At 54.3% G+C, this 18,068-nt stretch overlaps 5 protein-coding genes across 5 annotated transcripts; 2 read left to right on the top strand and 3 right to left on the bottom strand.

Moving 5' to 3' along the window:
• Window positions 1–660: 660 nt before the first annotated feature.
• Window positions 661–1,561, bottom strand: J7T55_006803 (uncharacterized protein; the record flags this gene model as incomplete). The annotated part of the gene is made up of 2 exons (XM_053132694.1): window positions 661–944; window positions 1,456–1,561. The coding sequence occupies 2 exons, from the start codon at window positions 1,559–1,561 to the stop codon at window positions 661–663; spliced, it is 390 nt and encodes a 129-aa protein (XP_053001566.1).
• Window positions 1,562–2,560: 999 nt separating this feature from the next.
• Window positions 2,561–3,550, bottom strand: J7T55_006802 (cs domain-containing protein; the record flags this gene model as incomplete). The annotated part of the gene is made up of 4 exons (XM_053132684.1): window positions 2,561–2,754; window positions 2,874–2,891; window positions 2,962–3,354; window positions 3,526–3,550. The coding sequence occupies 4 exons, from the start codon at window positions 3,548–3,550 to the stop codon at window positions 2,561–2,563; spliced, it is 630 nt and encodes a 209-aa protein (XP_053001565.1).
• A 1,367-nt stretch (window positions 3,551–4,917) lies between these two features.
• J7T55_006801 (charged multivesicular body protein 3) lies at window positions 4,918–5,741 on the top strand (the record flags this gene model as incomplete). Its single annotated transcript, XM_053132672.1, has 2 exons — window positions 4,918–4,965; window positions 5,085–5,741. 2 exons carry the CDS (start codon window positions 4,918–4,920, stop codon window positions 5,739–5,741), a joined length of 705 nt encoding a protein of 234 aa, XP_053001564.1.
• A 7,856-nt stretch (window positions 5,742–13,597) lies between these two features.
• J7T55_006800 (uncharacterized protein) lies at window positions 13,598–14,068 on the top strand (the record flags this gene model as incomplete). Its single annotated transcript, XM_053132661.1, has 1 exon — window positions 13,598–14,068. The coding sequence occupies one exon, from the start codon at window positions 13,598–13,600 to the stop codon at window positions 14,066–14,068; it is 471 nt and encodes a 156-aa protein (XP_053001563.1).
• Window positions 14,069–16,469: 2,401 nt separating this feature from the next.
• J7T55_006799 (ankyrin repeat-containing domain protein) lies at window positions 16,470–17,292 on the bottom strand (the record flags this gene model as incomplete). Its single annotated transcript, XM_053132650.1, has 4 exons — window positions 16,470–16,529; window positions 16,583–16,773; window positions 16,832–16,854; window positions 17,018–17,292. The coding sequence occupies 4 exons, from the start codon at window positions 17,290–17,292 to the stop codon at window positions 16,470–16,472; spliced, it is 549 nt and encodes a 182-aa protein (XP_053001562.1).
• Between the last annotated feature and the right edge of the window lie 776 nt (window positions 17,293–18,068).

Here is an 18,068-nt window from a genome sequence, read left to right as displayed (position 1 = left end):
ACTTGGCCGCCCTACACACAGCGAGACGCCATGCCGACAGGAAAAGACTTGAGTTGGTGGGCGTCCCGCATGCGGACATAATCAATCACGGAACCTTGTCTCTTTTGCGACTTTGACGGCACGGATTAGGCCTGGGGTGTTATTCGCTAGGAGATTATCGATACGGATCGGATCGAGTTGGGCATCACAACGGCGACCAGATTGGACTCTTTCACCGTGCCAGGACGTTTCGATATTTGAGCTGCGACGGCTTCTTTGCGATTATCGACGATTATCGACACGTTCGTCGCCTTCATAGAGTGTGTTAATAACGCGGCACTTTGTCATCAATCGTTTCATCGATCTCCTGTTCCTCGTCTACTATATTCATGCTATGTGCCCTCACGATCCTAATGGTTTCGCACCGAGTACCCAAGACCTCTACTCACGCATTTTATCGGCCACGGTGCATGAGGAGAAGAAAGATGTGACGCGCACCTTACGCGTCAGATCAAATGTGTTACACCGTCGATACCATCGTTGCTCCCAAAGACGCCTCAGTCTTGGTTAAAGAAAGAATAATGCAATCGCCGAACAATGCAACTCGCGAATAACTTTCGCTGCTTAAATCAGCACCAAACCACGCCCTTCTTTGCACCCAGTTGCCTGTCTTTTTGCTTTTCATGGCGTAGACGTGGACACTGGCTGCATCTCCCACTTCTCGCCGGCGGGCCAGGCAGTGAGCCAGGCACCAGCTCGGGCGTCCTGGGCTGCTTCGGCGGCGCCATAGCTTCCTCCCTCCCTTACTACTCTTTCATTGGCATGCTTGGCTGTGGTGTTCGCGAGCCTTGATGCCGACGCATCTTTGCTACCGGTTTTGATCGGATCCTGCCACTTCTCACCCCTGGGCCAGGCAGAAAAATACTCCCCGCTGTTGTTCAACATGGCGCTGGTCCGGGTCTTGCCTAGTGCAGGTGGTTAGTAAGGGACTGTTCAAGTCATGCGTGTGAGCAGTGCTGCATCTCCTGCAACTGAGCAGCGAGGAGCAATGCGCAAAGCTCAAGTCGGCCAAGCCGAACCCTCCGTGTTCATCTGGCTTTATTAGGCCACACAGAGCGGACTCAGTTGGACGCTTTGGCACGAAGAAGCCGAGCATCGGAAGAAGCGAGGGCAGGAAACCCAAAGCGGCATCACAGTGACCCCCGAGCATGCCCAAAGTATCTGAAACCGCGTGCACGCTGCAGCCGTAGGAGATATATCACCTGCAGAGACCGTAGCGAAACACGGCCCCTACAGACTGGCTGCAACCACAACAAGGCAATCAGGTTTTTCCCAAGCGAACAAAGGTAAGTTCGATCGTGACAGAAAGAAACGACCGCTGCCAGGCACTCAAAGATACAGTGCTCCCCGACTAAGATGAACTATGAGGCGGCTGGCGAGCTGGCCAACCGCCTGGCGTGACTTTGTCCTGCTTACCTTGCTCGGCGTAGAAATGAGCGTAGCTGTAGCCGGTGTGGTTCTTGTCCACGAGGCGACCGACAGACTGCTTCGTCGTATAACAAATGGCCCACGCTGCGCGCATGAGGTGCCAGGGCTCCTGCGATAGAAAACAAAAGGTCGGAATGTTCTTGGTGTTGGTTTTGCTGCTTGCTCAGACGGCTGGCGTGGACCGGCGAGAGTCGAGGTGCGCAGTGTCTGAAAACGGTGGAGATGGCCATGACGGACCTGTCATCTGCGTGAGATTTCTTTATCAAAGCCCCAAAGGAAAAGAGTTGGTGGTGGTATTGGTCAGGAGGCAATCCTTTCTCTTCGCCGTTGGCCTAAATGGAACCAATGGTTCAACGAGCCAAAGTAGGCATCCAACAGTGACTGTGCCTCTTTTCCTCCAAGGCTATCTGGCTCACTTACTGTCCACACCGAACTTGGGGCTTACACTGTAAGAACCAAGCGATAGTAATACACCATCTCAAGTTACCCCGGCCGATTTTAAAATAGAACAAACGGTGCAGCAAATGATGACAAACAAATACACCTAGATTGCTTGGCCACAGCGCCAGTATTGTGACCATTCAAGACATGTATTGTGTTTCTGGGATCTTATTTCTCCTACTCGCCTGGGAAATTTTCATGCAAGTAAAGCAAGCTCCCGCGACGATTTGAGACAGAATAATGCTTTTCCAAGGTCTGGGGCTGGAGATGAGATAGCTGACCCAGAACAGCCGTAGCGAGCGACAGAGTACGCTTGCGGAAAATGCACGAGGCCAGAGCCCACGAATGAAGGACAAAAGGCACAAAGTGGAGAGCAGTACAGGACCGAACCCAGTCTGACCATTATCATCTGGAATTCGTAAGGCCCCTTTGTATTGTGGTGTATTGGTTATGCAGATTTCAATCCGCCAGATTCCGCGAGAGCTTTTGACAGCCGCCGTCTTTCTCTCCGACCAACTCCGGGAATTCCGAACCGAAACATTTCTGCAGACATCTCGTACTCTCTTCCTGTAAGAGAACCCATTACCTCCTCACGACGCCGTCACGAATGGCGGCCAGGGTCGGCTTGATGGTGTTTGGTGGGTGTGATGAATTAAGCAGCGGGCTTGGACTCCTCAGCGGGCTTTGCCTCGGTCTTCGCCGCGGCCTTGTCGCCCTCCTCACCCTCCAGGGCGGGCATGTCATCGTCGTCCTCGTCCTCGTCATCTTCCTCCTCGTCCTCGCCGCCCAGTCCGGCACCGCCGCCAAGCTTGGAGAAGTCGATGCCGCCAAAGTCGCCGCCTGCGCCTAGAGAGGAATCCGGTCAGCTTTGTGTTCTCCAATACAATCTGGCTCACCTGTAGGTCTCAAGGGGAGCAAGTCTACGGATCGAACTGATCACGCATGTGGATGTGTCTTTGACTTACCCATGCCAGGCATGCCTCCTGTGGATGAGACGTGATGTTAGCTGGCCGTAGCATTAGACAAACGGAGGGAACACCGGTGATTACTTACCCATGCCGCCAAACTGAGACATGTCCTCCTCAGCAGCCTCGTTCTGCTCGTCCTCGTCGACCCACTTGTCGAAGTCGGTCCGCAGGAAGTGGACCTTCTTAGACTCCTTGAGCAGACGGGGCCAGTAGGCCTCGTTGAGCTCCTTCTTCTGCAGCTTGAGCTCGACGTTCTTGCCCGTGTGGTTGACCTTGGTGGCCTTCTCGTCGATCTCGGCGTAAAGCTCGAGCTCCAGGTGGTAGGTCTTCTTGAGGGTGTCGGAGTGGCCGGTGAAGGTCAGGCCGGTGGGCTTGAGGTCGAGCTTGAAGCTCTCCTTGGGCACGTCGGGGACGGTGATGGTCAGGTAGACGAAGTTCTTCTCGGCATCGGTGCTGGAAGAGCGTTGCGCCCAGAGAACTGCGAGGGTGGGCGTGAGCGCATGTCAGCAAGGCACGGTCGTGTCAGGTCTCAGAGCAGCGCGGTGACGCAGGTTGCGCGATGCGGAAAGACTGGGAGGCCACAGGGTGGAGGAAGGGGGCTGGAACTGCAACAGCAGCTGGCAGATTCAGTTGACGAGGGCAGACTTACCCTCGGGAGTTGCAGTGGTGGCCATTGTGTGTTTTGTTGGGGAATTACAGCGAGTGTCGCAAAGGTGAGGATGTGGGATTAGGAATCAGAGGTGATAACTTGGGGGAAGTTTTGCGGGAGCTGCAGGAGTGGTCCGGCGTTTGTCGTCTGGCTTGTTGTTTGGTTTGTCTAGGATTTTGAGAGAGAGTGGGGACTGATGTCGTTAGGCTGCTGGGGGGAGCTCTGACGAGGCAAACGCGGGGTATGGGCCAGATCCAAGCCGATCGATATGAGCAGACAGGCTGTCGATTGAGACGTGCAGAGATGCAAGCACACAGACGTGATATGGCAGATTGACTGATCAAGATACTTCAGCAATATGTTGTTGTTGTTGAAAGAATGTTTGCTTTCAGAACTCCCTTGCGAGGAATAAGGAAGGGAAGCTTGTGTGCGAGGCTGGGGGTTGCACACCAGTGACACAATCAGGTCCAGCTCATGGAATTTCTCAGAACCACGGAGATCTGATGCCCCCCCATGCCCTCCCCCCTGGAGCTACACTCACTCCAGGCAGTCGTTCCTAGGACCCTGGACCCGAGGCGCCTCCAATCCCCACACCGCCTAGGCCTAGGTCTTAAGGCATCCTTCCGGTCTGCAGTCTGCCAGTCCAGACTGACAGAATGAGTGGTCTCCCAGTTTTCCAATAAGGCTGTCCCACAGGGCTGGCGTTCTCTACAGGCAGAGGAAAATCCCAGACTAAGCCTGGACAAGAAGCAGCAAAGTCCCAATTCGGGGCACTGCTCACCAATCCGATTAATGGAAAGGGGGCCCACGCAAATCACCAACACCTGCAACCAGATCCTCGTCGTCATAGGCCCTTGTACGAGGAAGCTTAATGTAATGTGGAAAGGATAGACATTTATCCTCGCTCGCAAACAGTCAATGTATCACTTTTATTCTGTTATGCCTCGGAACACGCCTCAGAAGCTACGTACGTAACCATACATCCAGCGTGTATATCACACCTGAAGTCGTCTGAGGATAGGTCAGTAATACCATTAATCATATTCACTACCAGACCTACCAGGGCTGTTGAGGGTTGATCGCCAGTGTTAGGAGGGAGTACCCTAGCCTGGACAGGAGACGGGCGCTAACAGAGCCGCAACCTAACCCAACCAACGCATTGGGCGATGGACTGTGGGCTCAGTGCTCACGTAATTCGCACCCGTCGCCAGGCCAGACGATCCACAGGCACTACGTCAACTCTCCTGCAGCGACAGTGACCTACAACAGTACGCGGGTAGTCTCGTTATCTCAATCGTGCGACAACCGCCATTCCAAGACCGTGACTGTCGCAAATCCACCGTACTGTACTTCAGGGCCGCTCCAGATCCTAGTTCAGAACCGTCTCCAAACATGGAGACGTTAAGAGGTCTCTTCGTCAAGCCAGACCCCTCGGCCCAGGTCAGTCCAGCCAGCCCCTTCTCTGCCCAACCAAGCCTGCAGCGCAACTTGTCGATGTCTCTCTGCCTCACATGTTTCTCACAATATACATGCTGACTCGACCCGTGCCACGGTTGTAGGTGCGAAAATGTAACATGCTCCTCCGCCAAAATATGCGCAAGCTCGACCGCGACATTACCCAAGCGAAGCAACTCGAGATCAAGGCCAAGAACCTCATCGTTCAGGCCGACAAGCGGGCCCAGAAGGACCCCTCGCGCAGGAAACAGGCCGAGAAGGACGCACGCGACTTTGCGCGCGAGCTCATCCGCGCCCGCAAGTCGTCCGCGCGGCTCGTCACCTCCAAGGCCCAGCTCAACTCGGTGCAGATGCAGGTGAACGAGGCCTTTGCCGTGCGCAAGATCGAGGGCTCCATCCGCACGTCCGTGGGCATCATGAAGGACGTCAACATGCTCATCAAGCTGCCCGAGCTGGCCGGGACGATGCGGGACCTGAGCGTCGAGCTGATGAAGGCCGGCGTGATCGAGGAGATGGTCGAGGAGACCCTGCCCGAGGACGACGCCCTCCTGGGCGAGGACGAGGAGGCAGAGGGCGAGGTCGACAAGGTGTTAGGCGAGATCCTCAAGGGCAAGATGGAGAAGACGGGCCAGATGCCCAGCGCCCCGCCCCAGAAGATCGAGGAGCCCGCGCAGCCTGCGGCCGTCGAGGAGGAGGACGAGGAGGACATGGAGGCTACGATGGACCAGATGAGGAACAGGCTGGAGGCTCTGAGGAGCTAGACGGTGTAAAGCGCTTCTTTGTGTCTGGTACGAGAAGGGAGATTCATGGGTCGACGAGATCATCTGCACGGAGTATGGAGTTGGGTTTCATGGTTTCTGGTCTGTCATATAAACCAAAACGCTTTGGATCGGTTTGACCGCCTGTGGTTTCATGACCGCGGGCGTCGTCGGGAGGAGCACGTGCTTTTCAAGACTTCATCTGTTTATTCCAAATCATTTATAAATGGTATCATGGCCCTCGTCGTCGCAAGATATGGCAGCGTACAAGTCGTATAGACTTATAACTGCTTACCTCCCAGCTCAATAGATCAGGGACCAGTATAACGAAACTAGAGGAATCACACATCTCAGGATATAGCAACTAGCAGTCGCACATTCATGCCGGAAACTGTTAGAACGGCATCAGGACCAATAAACCAGCTTAGGGATTGAAGGAGAAAAGTCCCGCCAGACGGCGAGATCTTATGGTCACCCTCCGGCTTGCTCACCACTATCGCTGGCTGGACCAAAATGGCCTCAATAATAACCTCAGGGACTCGACCATTCCACCCAATGACTTTTTCCTTGAGATTAAATCGGGTAATTTGGCTTATGAGGCGACGGTACAGAGGGCCAGCTTCGCCTGAGTGGTCACGCCACATATCCATTCCGTACCTCACAGCCGTCGAGAGGCATGAGGCAATCCTCGGCCACCCTATACCCTCCTACAGCTTCGCTTCCTTCCAGCAACGGAAGTTCTTAATGACCAATACTTCGGCCAGGATTTGCCTCGAAGGTCCAAAGATTCGATAGCCACCACTCCAGTTTCCTTCCCAAAATGAGCTGTTGTCTTCGTTCGGGCTCGGGTATGACCCCCGTTCGTCCACTCTCGGGCCATCGACTTGCACTTGCATGATGAGACCATGAGTTATAGGACGCAGCCACGGTAGTATGGTCAATTTCGAACTCGTCCTCAACAAATGGAATACGAGACATTTCGACTGAGGGAACTCAGCGGATGCTCCCCAACAGAAGCAGCATGATCGCCTCTGATCTATGCTCGACAGCAGCCCTCTGAAAAAGCGCGAACCTGAGAGTGTACTCTCTGCCAACCTCCGGGGCCACGTTCGACCACTTTTTCCAGTACTCCTCAGAAGATGATGGAAATAGCGATAGGATTGATAATCATTCAATTCTCACTCCTCGAGGCTACTCCCTAGAAAGTCCTGGGGAAATTCCTGGGCAGGGTGTGCCGTACCCAGTCCTCGCTTGCAGGCACGAGGAGCCTTTGTGTGCGAAGTGTCGTCATTCTCGACTTTGCCTGTGACGACTGACATCTCCACCGTGCAGATGTGTTGTTACCCAATACTGAAGGGCTAGTCGGTAGTCGGTGGTGACAACACTTCAACGGGCTACACCAACTGGTCGTCACTATACTTCCGCCGGGCACTTGCCCATGAGAAAGCCAGGCACGTATAGTTTAGGCTCGAACGGAAGACGTAATTTCGAGAATGATTCATTTTGCGCCTGCTGGAAAGACAGCAGTCTGCGGCGCCAGCTATCTTTCCACGAATCACCATCACAAACAGCTCAGCCAAGCAAGTTTGCATTCGTGACAGCGGAGGATGCCTCATATCGAGTTGTTGGGCCACGCAAGCGTGGCTTTGAATCAATTTGGACCACTGCCCAGAATCTCGATCTGTGGTGGACTTTCTTATCCGCCTCTGTACCGACACATATCGATACATCATGGACAAATATTGCCTGCTAGGCACTGAGTAGGGGCATCGGGTCAGCATGTGATGCAGCCTTGTTTCCCAAAAGCCTGATACTACTGAGACACTTGTCTCCCAGGGTCGCAATCCAGGTCGGCGCCTCAGCTATCAAGGCCTAACACCAGAGAGCGCCTGAGTCACCGGACAAGGCCTCAAGGTGGCCTTGAAGGTTGGCCGTGGGGGTCAGTCAGGTGAACCACACAACCACAGCCACGCTGGTCGGTCCACGCCACGGCAGCCAGCCACCTCACTGGGTGGGAGACACGACAGCCTGGTCGGATACTCCAGGCTCCGATCCACGGAGAACGTCCGAAGCCAGTAGGTAAACTACCACGACCACCTACCTGCTTGCTGGGCAGCTACTACGTAGCAGCTGGGCTATTACTCACCGCTCCACAAGCTAGGAAGATTTCCTGGCATGTGAAATATGCGGCTCTCCAGCCTTCACGAAACGAGATAGGGCAACAGCCTCCTATCATAAACGCTGCAGTCACCAGGTCTTTGTCGCTCTGAAACATGAGAGCGAGGTGGATGGGCAAGTGGTTGAAACAGTCTATGATCTCCATCCGCGTGGGGCAGTATGCACCCGAGATCCATTGTCTTGGTGGGATGGGCTGGAGGGGGAAGATATCGGACTCCCCACCGCAAGAGACGGTGCAGCGGGGGACGAGAATTTGACGCGAAGTGGTTTTTCCAGATTTCCGGTGTTGGCGCCGCCTCTTGGGGGCCACTGTATCTATTATCCGCAGGATCTATCTATCCGTCAGGATCTACCTCAGGAAGGGCTCCACCCCCACGCGTATCTTCAGACAGACCCCAGGTTGGGAAGTGGACACTAGGACAAAGCTGTAATCAGGGTAAAAAACATCTCGAAGACTCAAAGAAGGCGAGTCCAGGCCCGGACCATGACCGAGGAGCTGGATGGGACATCAGCGGATGTCTGCCAGCCAACAGATTCATGCTGGCTGGGCAGAAGTGAGATTGAAGGCATCTCGTGTCCCTGCAGGTAGTCAAACAACGTTGCATGCCTCTCGCTCCCGGACGTGCAGCATCACACGAGTCTTGGGGGGTGGCGTTCCAGACGTCCTTCTAGAAGCATGTTCACGATGTCCCTTACCCGATCGGCGGGACAAAGTTCGCGCTGACATCAGTCAGTCAGGAGAACCATATCAAAAAGAGCTCGACCGCGCGAAGGAGAAGCTCAAGCTTTTCTGAGTTCTCGGGTGCAAATTCCAATTCCGTCGAGACAGACAGTAGACGTGCCGTCATAGCTCGTGTGTGGAGAAACGTCGGCGTCTATCAGTCACCCCATTCCTGAGTCGTTTGCCGGCCACGGATGGAGGGCACATCCATGGACCACCTCCGCGGGGAAGATTGAAACGGTGACGGGTTCATGACTGATTCATTCAGCAACACCTTGTATTTGCCATGAGCCATGGCAAACCGTTTGCCCCCCGGATCGAAGCTTTTGAAGCTTTGATGACGTCGCCGGGTGGTGTTCTACTGTTTTGTGATTATTGTTCCGTGCTGGTAGCTACTGCACCCAGGGTCCTCGCTGGGGGGGATCTACGTTGTCAGGAGTCAGTCAACGTTGAAAAGTCTGCTCTTTTGCGACATTGATGCCCTTTTCCGGATGTGGCCAATTTACCGACAACGCAAATTTGATAAACCTTTTTCCCTTCACCAGTCTCGGTGTCTCTGGGGTCTCAGATCGTTGACATGTGTAAGTTGTTCGGGCAATCTACCACCGAGAGGCGCACAAGACCGCCAGCAAAAAGATCGTGATACTGTAGGGTTCCTCTCGGCCCCTGATTCTAGAGCGCATATTGTTCGTGATCCGGAGCTTTTCCAACGACATGTAGATCGCGGGTGTCTCAACCCATCGTACTCGGTGTCTAGGTCCATCTGGACTGATCCGGGACGATTTGCGGGGTTGGCCTCGACCTCGGTCGCAAGTTGGCTTGAGCGTTGGCGATTCCAACGTTGATCCATCCGACCGTGGCCGGCGGCGGGCCGGATCCGTGCACAGCGAAGAGGATACCCATAGTAAAAGAGGCGCAACAGTACATAGCATCACAGCAAGGCCGTGGATCACCATCCCTGATCAGACAAGATTGGCGCCGGCCCGTGGAGATTCACTCCAAGGTTCGCGTTTTCTAGCCTCCCGCGTTTTATTCGTGACGAGTCAAACTAACCCCCCTCCTTCTCGCCCGTCTATGCGCTCGGCCGAGTGAAACTGGAAAGAACCAAGCAAGCGTCGGGAGTATTATTCGTGAGAGATCAACCAAACCTGCCATCCCAACGTCCCCTTTTCTCCGGGGATACTCCGCCGTTACCCGGGATGCCCAGATCGACACGAGACAAGGGCTTGTCGCGGGTGATGTACTGTGCCGTGAGGAAGATGGCCAGGCCTGCCAGCCATGAGGCCAAACTTCCACAAATACTCCATTCAGGCGGCAAGACAACTCACCCATCAGCAGAGTTGAGCAGGCGTACGAGACAGAGCGGCGGGGCAAGAGGGAAAAGTTTGGGTTGCCAGCGCAGCGTGCACACAGCCAGCTAGCTCATCACCGCCCTTTTTTTTTGTCATGTTGCGTTTGCAAGTGTTGCCTGGACAATGCATTCGACGAGATGCCCTCGCTGGCAAGAGTCCAGCCCTATTCAGGCGCATGAATAGATCGGTTGGCTATGCAGGGAAACCAAGTCACCTTTTTTAGCAGAATCGGCCGGCCGAGGCCAACAGCCTCTGGCTCCCTCCTCCCTGGCTCGCTTGCCGTTGGGCCTCGACGGCCCCAGGCCTGCGCGCCTGTTGTTTGACCGCCTAGTGCCCAGTGCCCTACGCCCCAGTGCCTGCCTGTGTGTTTGCCTGCCTGCCTGCCTGAGCCGCAGCGGTCCGGAGTAATGTCAAGGCTTTCCACAAGTACCGTGCTTGGAATTGTGTACCGCTGGGTCTGCGTTAATGTAGCATTTGGGGTCTGCACATATCAAGTACACCGGCTCACTGGCAGTCGAATCTTGAGAGTGCCGCACATATGGGACGGTGGAACACAGACACAGACGTTGCAGAGTTCGCGGGGAAAGTCATTGATATGCAAATGCCCTGATGCGGTATGATGATGCTATGCCACTAAGTACAAGATTCATCTCGACTCCCTCGACTCAGTTTCCCCGCCACGATGATGAGCCAGGAGGTCTTAAGCCTTCGGAGGCCGCGAAACTTCTCAACTCGTCCTCCGCCTGTCAACCTGTCATGTCCCGTCGAGCCCGGTAGCTCTGAGCTTGGCCACGGCTGATGTGAGAGAGTTGCTTCCATCACGGTCGCACGGAGAGGCATGTCGCGAGGAATAAAATGCGAAATTGCGGGAGTGATGGAGGTGATGCGATGCGCTGCGATGCGATGCGATGCGACGTATGGCCAGCCGGTCTGGCGGGACGGGACCAGATTGACGGGCGGGATTTGACATGACGCCCTAAAAACAGGTAGACTACTACCCAGCCTAGATATTGCTGGCATAGCACTTGCCATGGCCGCCTCTTCAGACCTTCTGTCGCACACGCATATTGTCGGTGAGGTTATCTTGGGAGGAATCTGAGTCAGTTGCTACCATAATCCATAATCATGGCTGATCCGAAGGGTCGCACAAAGAAAGGGTGATCACTGATCCGCCTCTCCGCACTTTTCTTCCCCAGGAAACCGGTTTGACTCTGGGGGGCGGCGGGGCGAGAGGGGGGCTCTGAGTGAAAATGATGACGGGGCGGCGGAAATCGTGGAGAAAAGCGGCGGGCTGAAAGAGAGAGGGCTTGCTCAATCAATTAAGCTCTAATGTACCTGGCTGAGCACAACATCTGTACCACGTTGTGGCAAGGGTGCAGCAGCCTCCCGGGCTGGCAAATCTCTTACACGCCTGCGTGCGCGTACGTGTGAACTGGTCATGGCCGTCGAGCAAGGAAAACAGCTCTTCCGAGGCTTGCTGGCTGGCTATGTGTCCCATGTTGTGCTGTAGCCTCCCAGCCCGACGCCCCTTGGACGGACGAGCTGAGAGGGACACGACTAAGTTGGCGACGGGATGATGACATTCTGACTGCCCATTCGTGTGCGTGTCGCCGGGCATGTCCAACCAAGACGAGAAAAGCTAAGGCAGCGCAGCGTATTACGGCCCAGGGCGAGGCAAAGCACGAGCCGGGCATGGTGATTACGCGAGTATTGCGAGTCTCGCGAGTCTCGACAGAGTTTCGTGTCGCTCTAGACTCGAGATGCCGAGATAGTTGCGATTTGCTCGACGCGGCTCGGTCTGCGCCCAACCAGACGGCCTGGAGTTGGCTCGTCGCTCTTGTTGGGCCTTGGGAGTTGGGGTCGGCGTTTGGCCTGCCCATCCAACATCCTGCCGCTCCTATCCTACGCGGAATCCTCCACACGAGCCTATTTCCTAATTTAGGCCCGAGCTGAAGAGGGAGGTCTTTTTGTACGCAACCAACAGACGACGGCAGATGGTACCCTCCCTCATTCTGCCATGTTGGGAGAGAAGCAAACGCCAACACCGCCAACCGCGGACCAAAAAGCACAGGCAATCACAATCACATCCAAGGAAGGGAAATGAGTGGTGATGTGTCGAGGCCGGCAAAGAGAGCGAACGGATGGCCGTGTTTGTTTCAGCACTGTCTGCTCGAGCCCGGCTGTTTGCATCTGATGCCCCGGAACAGGCCTGCTGGCCGCGGAGCTGGATCCCCCAAGGAGAAAAGGAAACGTTTCGAGCGGTGAGATGGCGCTCCCCTGGCACGCCTGGACGCGATGCGATGCAATAAGGGACGACGGTAAGTGAGAGCCGGCAGCCGGGGGCCTCTGTGAGGGCGAGTCTGTGTGTGTGTGAGTGAGAGTGATCGACGTTCGGGGAGCGATTGGCGAGGTTCCAGGCCAATGGTAGGGCTGGCATGGACGAATTGCCGCCGGAAGAGGAAGCCTGTGCTATAGTGGCATGCGGCAACCACAGCAGAGAAGCAAGAGAAGGGGAAAGGGGCCCAGAGGCCAGAGGCCCAGAGGCGGAAGAAGAAGAAGGTTCCCGTAGCGTGCGCGGTGTATTCTTTTGATTCTGCAGACCCCCTGCTAGAGTCCAACCACCCTCCATCTTGTGGAGGCGGTCAGACACTGCAGGTAGAGACATGACAGACTTGACAGGCCGTTGCGCCTCCCCGACCGCCTTTCTGCAGGCATGGGTGCCAATCTCGCAAAAAAGAGACCTGGATAGCTGTTTGCTTCTGCCGTCCGACCCCCCTTCTCGGCCTCTGCCACTACTATACCTACCCTTTTTGGCAGCGTGGGGGGGTTTGTAGCACCCCCAGGGCAACAGTACTCTACACATGTACACATTGTATCGCGTCGTATCGTCTCGCCCCAAGGGACTGGCGATGAGACCAACTGAGACCTCGAGAGACAGGGGAGATACGTTCTGGCCCGGCTGAAGGGTGACATCTGGGCCTTCTGGCAGGCCTTCTGGCCCTCTTGATCTTCCCTTCATCCCCGAAACCCGCCGGACCCGTGGGAATGTTTGTATGTAGCCGATGTACGTACAGTACGTACTTTGTCCCTCCAAGGTTGTCACATCCCTACCCCTGTCTTGTCATCGTCTGCCCTGCCCTGCCCTGCCCTGCCCGAGTGTGTTGCCTTCCCTCGGACACGCGCAACCAGCATGTGGATGATTCATATATCATCCTGGGGCTCCCTCCGCGGTCTGACTCTCGGTCCCCGTAAGGTGGATATAATAATTCAAGAACATCACGAACTTCTATCTCTTCACGGCTTGCCGTTGACAACTGTCTCTCGTCTATCCATAACTCACACACACACCACTCTTCACTGGTTGTGACATCGACATCCTCCCAACATCCAACGCCCACACCAACAGCGTCAGACGCAACCCCGGCTCTATAATAAGACACACGGCTGCAACCACTTACACGCAGCCAACGCCCAGAGCGCGTCAACCAACTCTGGTTTACCAAGGGGATATATCAAGGCCATCACTGCCCTTGAGACCTCGCTGGTCAACAGAAACAAACACTCACCATCAATCTCGCGTCCAAGCACGCTCTTCTCACACAGTCACAATGTCCTACGGGTCATACAGCTCCGCCTCGCCGATGGAGATCCCATCGCGCCGAAGTGCATACCACAACTCATACCTCGATGAGTCCTGCGCATTCCCAAGCTGGCCACGGCGAGTTTCGCTGGGCGAGCACGGCAACGAACAGCCTCGGGCGACATCTTACATCTCAGACGAGGACCTGCTGTTCCTCTCAGAGCCCGTTTTCGCCGACGAGGATACGCACTCAGTTTCCAGCTACGGATCCGGCACGCCATCACCACGCCTCGCGCCAGTCCGGCATCTGGGCGGCGCTGAGCTCGAGGAGATGAGACGCGAACAGGCTCTTCGCCAACAGGAGCTCATGCGCTCCGTCATGGCCGAGAAGGAACAGAGGCGACAGGCCGCGAAGGCGCACAAGCAGCGCAAGTCGAGCTCCAAGAAGGCCTCGAGCCCCAGGAGCAAGCTCTCGGCCATGACACCTATCGCCGAGTGAGCAACACGAACTCAGAGGCGGGCTGGCTGCCTTGCTGACAGCCGCCCTCCCGCGGCGATGGATGCACTCACACAATGTACGTATAAGCTTACCAACATTTCCAAGTTTGTCATCACCATCGCGCGCCCTCGCAATCACTCACCCATCCCACACAGCCGAGGGAGTGTTGCACAATTACCACCTTAATCCCGAGGGTCCTTTTGCCTGCAGATTGCCCTCCCCCAACTTACCCGATCACAAATCCTCCTCGCATCCCTTTTTTACGCCTCTGGATGGTATGGGAGCTTGCTTGCTGACAGTCATCATACAGTCTTACTCATCGGGTTCATCCTTCAGTGACACCCCAAGATTCCATCTATTATTTTTATTCTATTCGACTCGACCCGACACATTGTCGGTACCCCACGGATCTACGAAGCCCCCTTTTCGCGTCGTATCTGCCTAATCTTTTTTGGTTTTCATCCAACCGGCAACCTCACTTTTATTTTCACTTCTTTTCTCAGAGTCACACTTTTTTCACTATGGCGATGCATCTTTGGCGGATGCAACAGCGATGATGACAAAACCGAAAGCACCACAGGAAGACGCACACCTGATGCTTTTGGCTGTGGTGTCGTGGTAAGGTCATCGGTCGCTGGTCATCTGTTCTGGCCTGGAGGACGACGCACTTGACTTAGGGCTCATGAAGCACACGCAGCCGGCCGAGACATACTCACCGGGTGCGACCTAGCGTCGATCTGTACCGTTTTGGGGTTACCCGGATCTGGCGCTCGCCTATTCCACCTTCGCCCTTATCAACCCTTTCGGCAAACCGGGCTGTCACGCGGCGGTGTGCGCCGCGGCGCGACCAAGAGCAGCCATCGGAATGGAACGGGCTGCGCTTGCGGAGGTGCGGAGGAACCCTCCCCTCCCCCAACACGGTCACACAATTCAGCCGGATTTCCATCGGGAATTCTTTCCTGCTTTCAATCTTGCACACCCACACTCAGTTTAAGCTTCCGAGGCTTTGGGGCGGCTGTATCACCCTCGCCAGCCTGGGGCAGGCCTCGGGCGGGCTCGGTCAATGCATCCACATTCTTTTCGCTCTCGCTCATCGGCTGCACGCCGGCCTTGCAATCACCACAACTAAAGCCTACTGCCGACAAGAAGTTGCAAGCACATCCAAGGATGTCACCTTCTTGCACCTGCGAGCCGACCTCGGCTCGAAACAACCGCGCGGTCCGAGGAGAGTCAAGTTACACTTCGACATTTGATTGATTTTGGTTTTATTTTTTTTTCCGGATATTCGATGACGGACAGACGGACATACAGACAGACACGGAGACACAGAACATATCACACACGGAGTTTAGGATCTGTCACCACCAGCACTGGGAGACTTGACGGGATGCTTTTTGCATCATATTTTGGGTTATCAAGCGAGCGATACTCGGGTTTTCCTCTTTACACATAGCTAGGAGTTCATGTCTGGAGGCGCGGCGCACACAGGGGAGACTGACACACTCATGTCTTGTCACCTTCGGCGTTGGTCCTTCTCTGCATCACATCTTCCTGGCATCTTAGGTAGTTTTTTCAGCATTTCGGTAGATACCCCCCGCCCGTCACCACGAGTGCACGCGAGCCTTGATAGCAATTCTTTCAAATCATATTGATCACACACACACACATACTTCGCTTTTAAAAGTCCACCTGTGACATGAATAGCCTAGCGAATTGATTCGGGGGAAATCCACCTAGGTCAACCTCCAAGCCTTTGACCTTTTTCCCGCCGGTGCCTCTCCGCCCGAGCCTAACGGGCGCCCGCGCCGGCACAATATTAGGCACATCCAAGAGCGGGTTTGCGCCAATACACGATTTTTTTCAAGTCACACACACACAGCCAAGGCGTGAACAATTAAACTCACTGTACCAAAACCGGTTGGTCTTGTTCATACATCATTAATATTAAATATCCATGAAGATAAAAATGAACAAAAAAGGTCCAGCCTACATCGTGGGAGAGAGTGTGATCCAGACATGGTCTTAGAAATTGAAGAACACAAATCCACCAAATGTGGCAATACGGTAGATTGTGCCGATAATTGCAAGAAGGCTGGATGCACATTTCAGTGCTCAATTCCAAGGAACTGTTATCATAGCATGTTGGGATTTGTTCTAGAAGCTGTTGTATACTAGCATTACAAAGCTGCTATGTTGTTGAAAAAATAATTGTTGATTTTTTGTATTTGCACAGAAGCTTTCTAGGAGAATTCAAAGGATACTACATTTACAACAAGTTGCAGCACAATCATCATCTTTAGTCTCTATATGATCCCATAGTGAATGACCGTCTTTAGAGACCGTCTTGGCTACGCTAAGGTCATCCTGTCCTGAAGCACAGTCAATGTGGTTTTGGAGTGCATCAATCATGTCCTGCCGCGAGTACATTTGGGCAGTCTTCATCGCGGTCAAGCCGGACCAGCTGGGAGACGAGACGTCAGCTCCGTGGGCGAGAAGACACTGAACAGCCTCGACGCTCCCAAACCTGACTGCGCGATGGAGAGGCGTGCCGGTATACGAAGCACGCGGCCGACCGAGCGCCTTGGGGTCCACTTCCATCTCGTTGGCATCTGCTCCGTGATCGAGTAGTATTTTGAGTATTTCGACCCGTGAAGGAACGGGCTGGAAGTTGCCTTCATCGATCTCAGTAGCACTTGTGGTAGCGGCTGCGTGGAGGGCTTGTGATCCTTTTCTCCTCGCGCCATGTTCGACTAGCAGCCTTACTGTCGAAGGCGAACAACTTGTCGCTGCAAGTGTCAGGAGGTCTACCTTTTTACCAAGTAGTGGTGGAACATTTGGGTCTGCGCCGTGGTCCAACAACCAACGCATACAAGTCTCACGGCCTAGAGCCAGCCTGAGGAATTATTAGCTCAAATGGACATCTATCCTTCGATTCAGTGTATTTCTTACTTCAGCGGCGTGGAATCGTCAAAGAAACCATTTAAGCTTCCTCCCTCGCGCAGCCAGGCCTCGCAGAATTCGGAGCCTTGATTTGTCCAGGACTTGAACATGAGGCTAATTACACGGGCCGTCATCGGAATGCCTTGCCGCAAGAGCGACGAGAACGAGGATAATTGCCCGTTCTCCACGGCTAGGTAGAGAGAGTGCTCGTCGTTGGTGCTTGCTAATATCTTGAGCCTCCATTTGCTATAGGTCTCGTCGCCTCCCACGGTGGTCGATTCCATGTTGTAAGATTGTTTGATAAATGCTTCTGAAAATAGACTCAACTTGAGGGTCTCGAGGAAGTTGGATCGTGACAGTTCGAGGTACGCAGATGCACTGAAGGCACCCGGTGAGACGATCCCTACGGCTTCACGGCATGAAGGCTCGATTTGCAGTACAACATATGTTGATTTCCGTTGACGGTTGCCTGAAGCAAAAAAAGAGAGGGGCCTGCAGTGCAGGGCCCAGCTGACGTGCAACCCCACGCCCTTACACCCAGCTCGCTTACAATATCAGGAATGGTGAAGGAGTTTTAGATGTATCATTCAATAGCTAGGCCACTAAAGAAAAAGGTACCTAAAACCGATTATATAGCTTCACTACGACCAGAGAAGTATGTTATAGAAAATGGTTATAAACTTGCTTGCTCAACATCTATTAGACACTACTAGCTACCTAGGTCTAGACCACGCGGCATGGGATTCATGCAACAGGCGGTAAAACTTGCAATGTGGACAAAATATAGGTTAGCCAGAGAGATGAGAGACGAGTCTTAGACTGGAATAGACCAGACTATGTGGTTGATTGTTGAGCTGTATTATATTAGCGAAGATGATAGTAACAGGAGAGACTGTCCAGCCAGCCAAACCTCGATATATTGCTGCAGGACACCGGAGCCGAGCTTGGCTAATGGAAGAAAACCCGATGAGTAGCGAATAACAGGTTGGTCTTATGACGGCGCTGCGGGCAGGCTCAGTGACTGCAGGTGGGCCATAGCGCACAGATCACCTGCAGCCCC

Source organism: Diaporthe amygdali (genome assembly GCF_026229845.1).
Source record: "Diaporthe amygdali strain CAA958 chromosome Unknown NODE_1_length_4327563_cov_65_473760, whole genome shotgun sequence".
Taxonomy (NCBI): Eukaryota; Fungi; Ascomycota; class Sordariomycetes; order Diaporthales; family Diaporthaceae; genus Diaporthe; species Diaporthe amygdali.
Note: the sequence above shows the minus strand (reverse complement) of the source record. Positions and strands in the feature narration are given on the sequence as shown.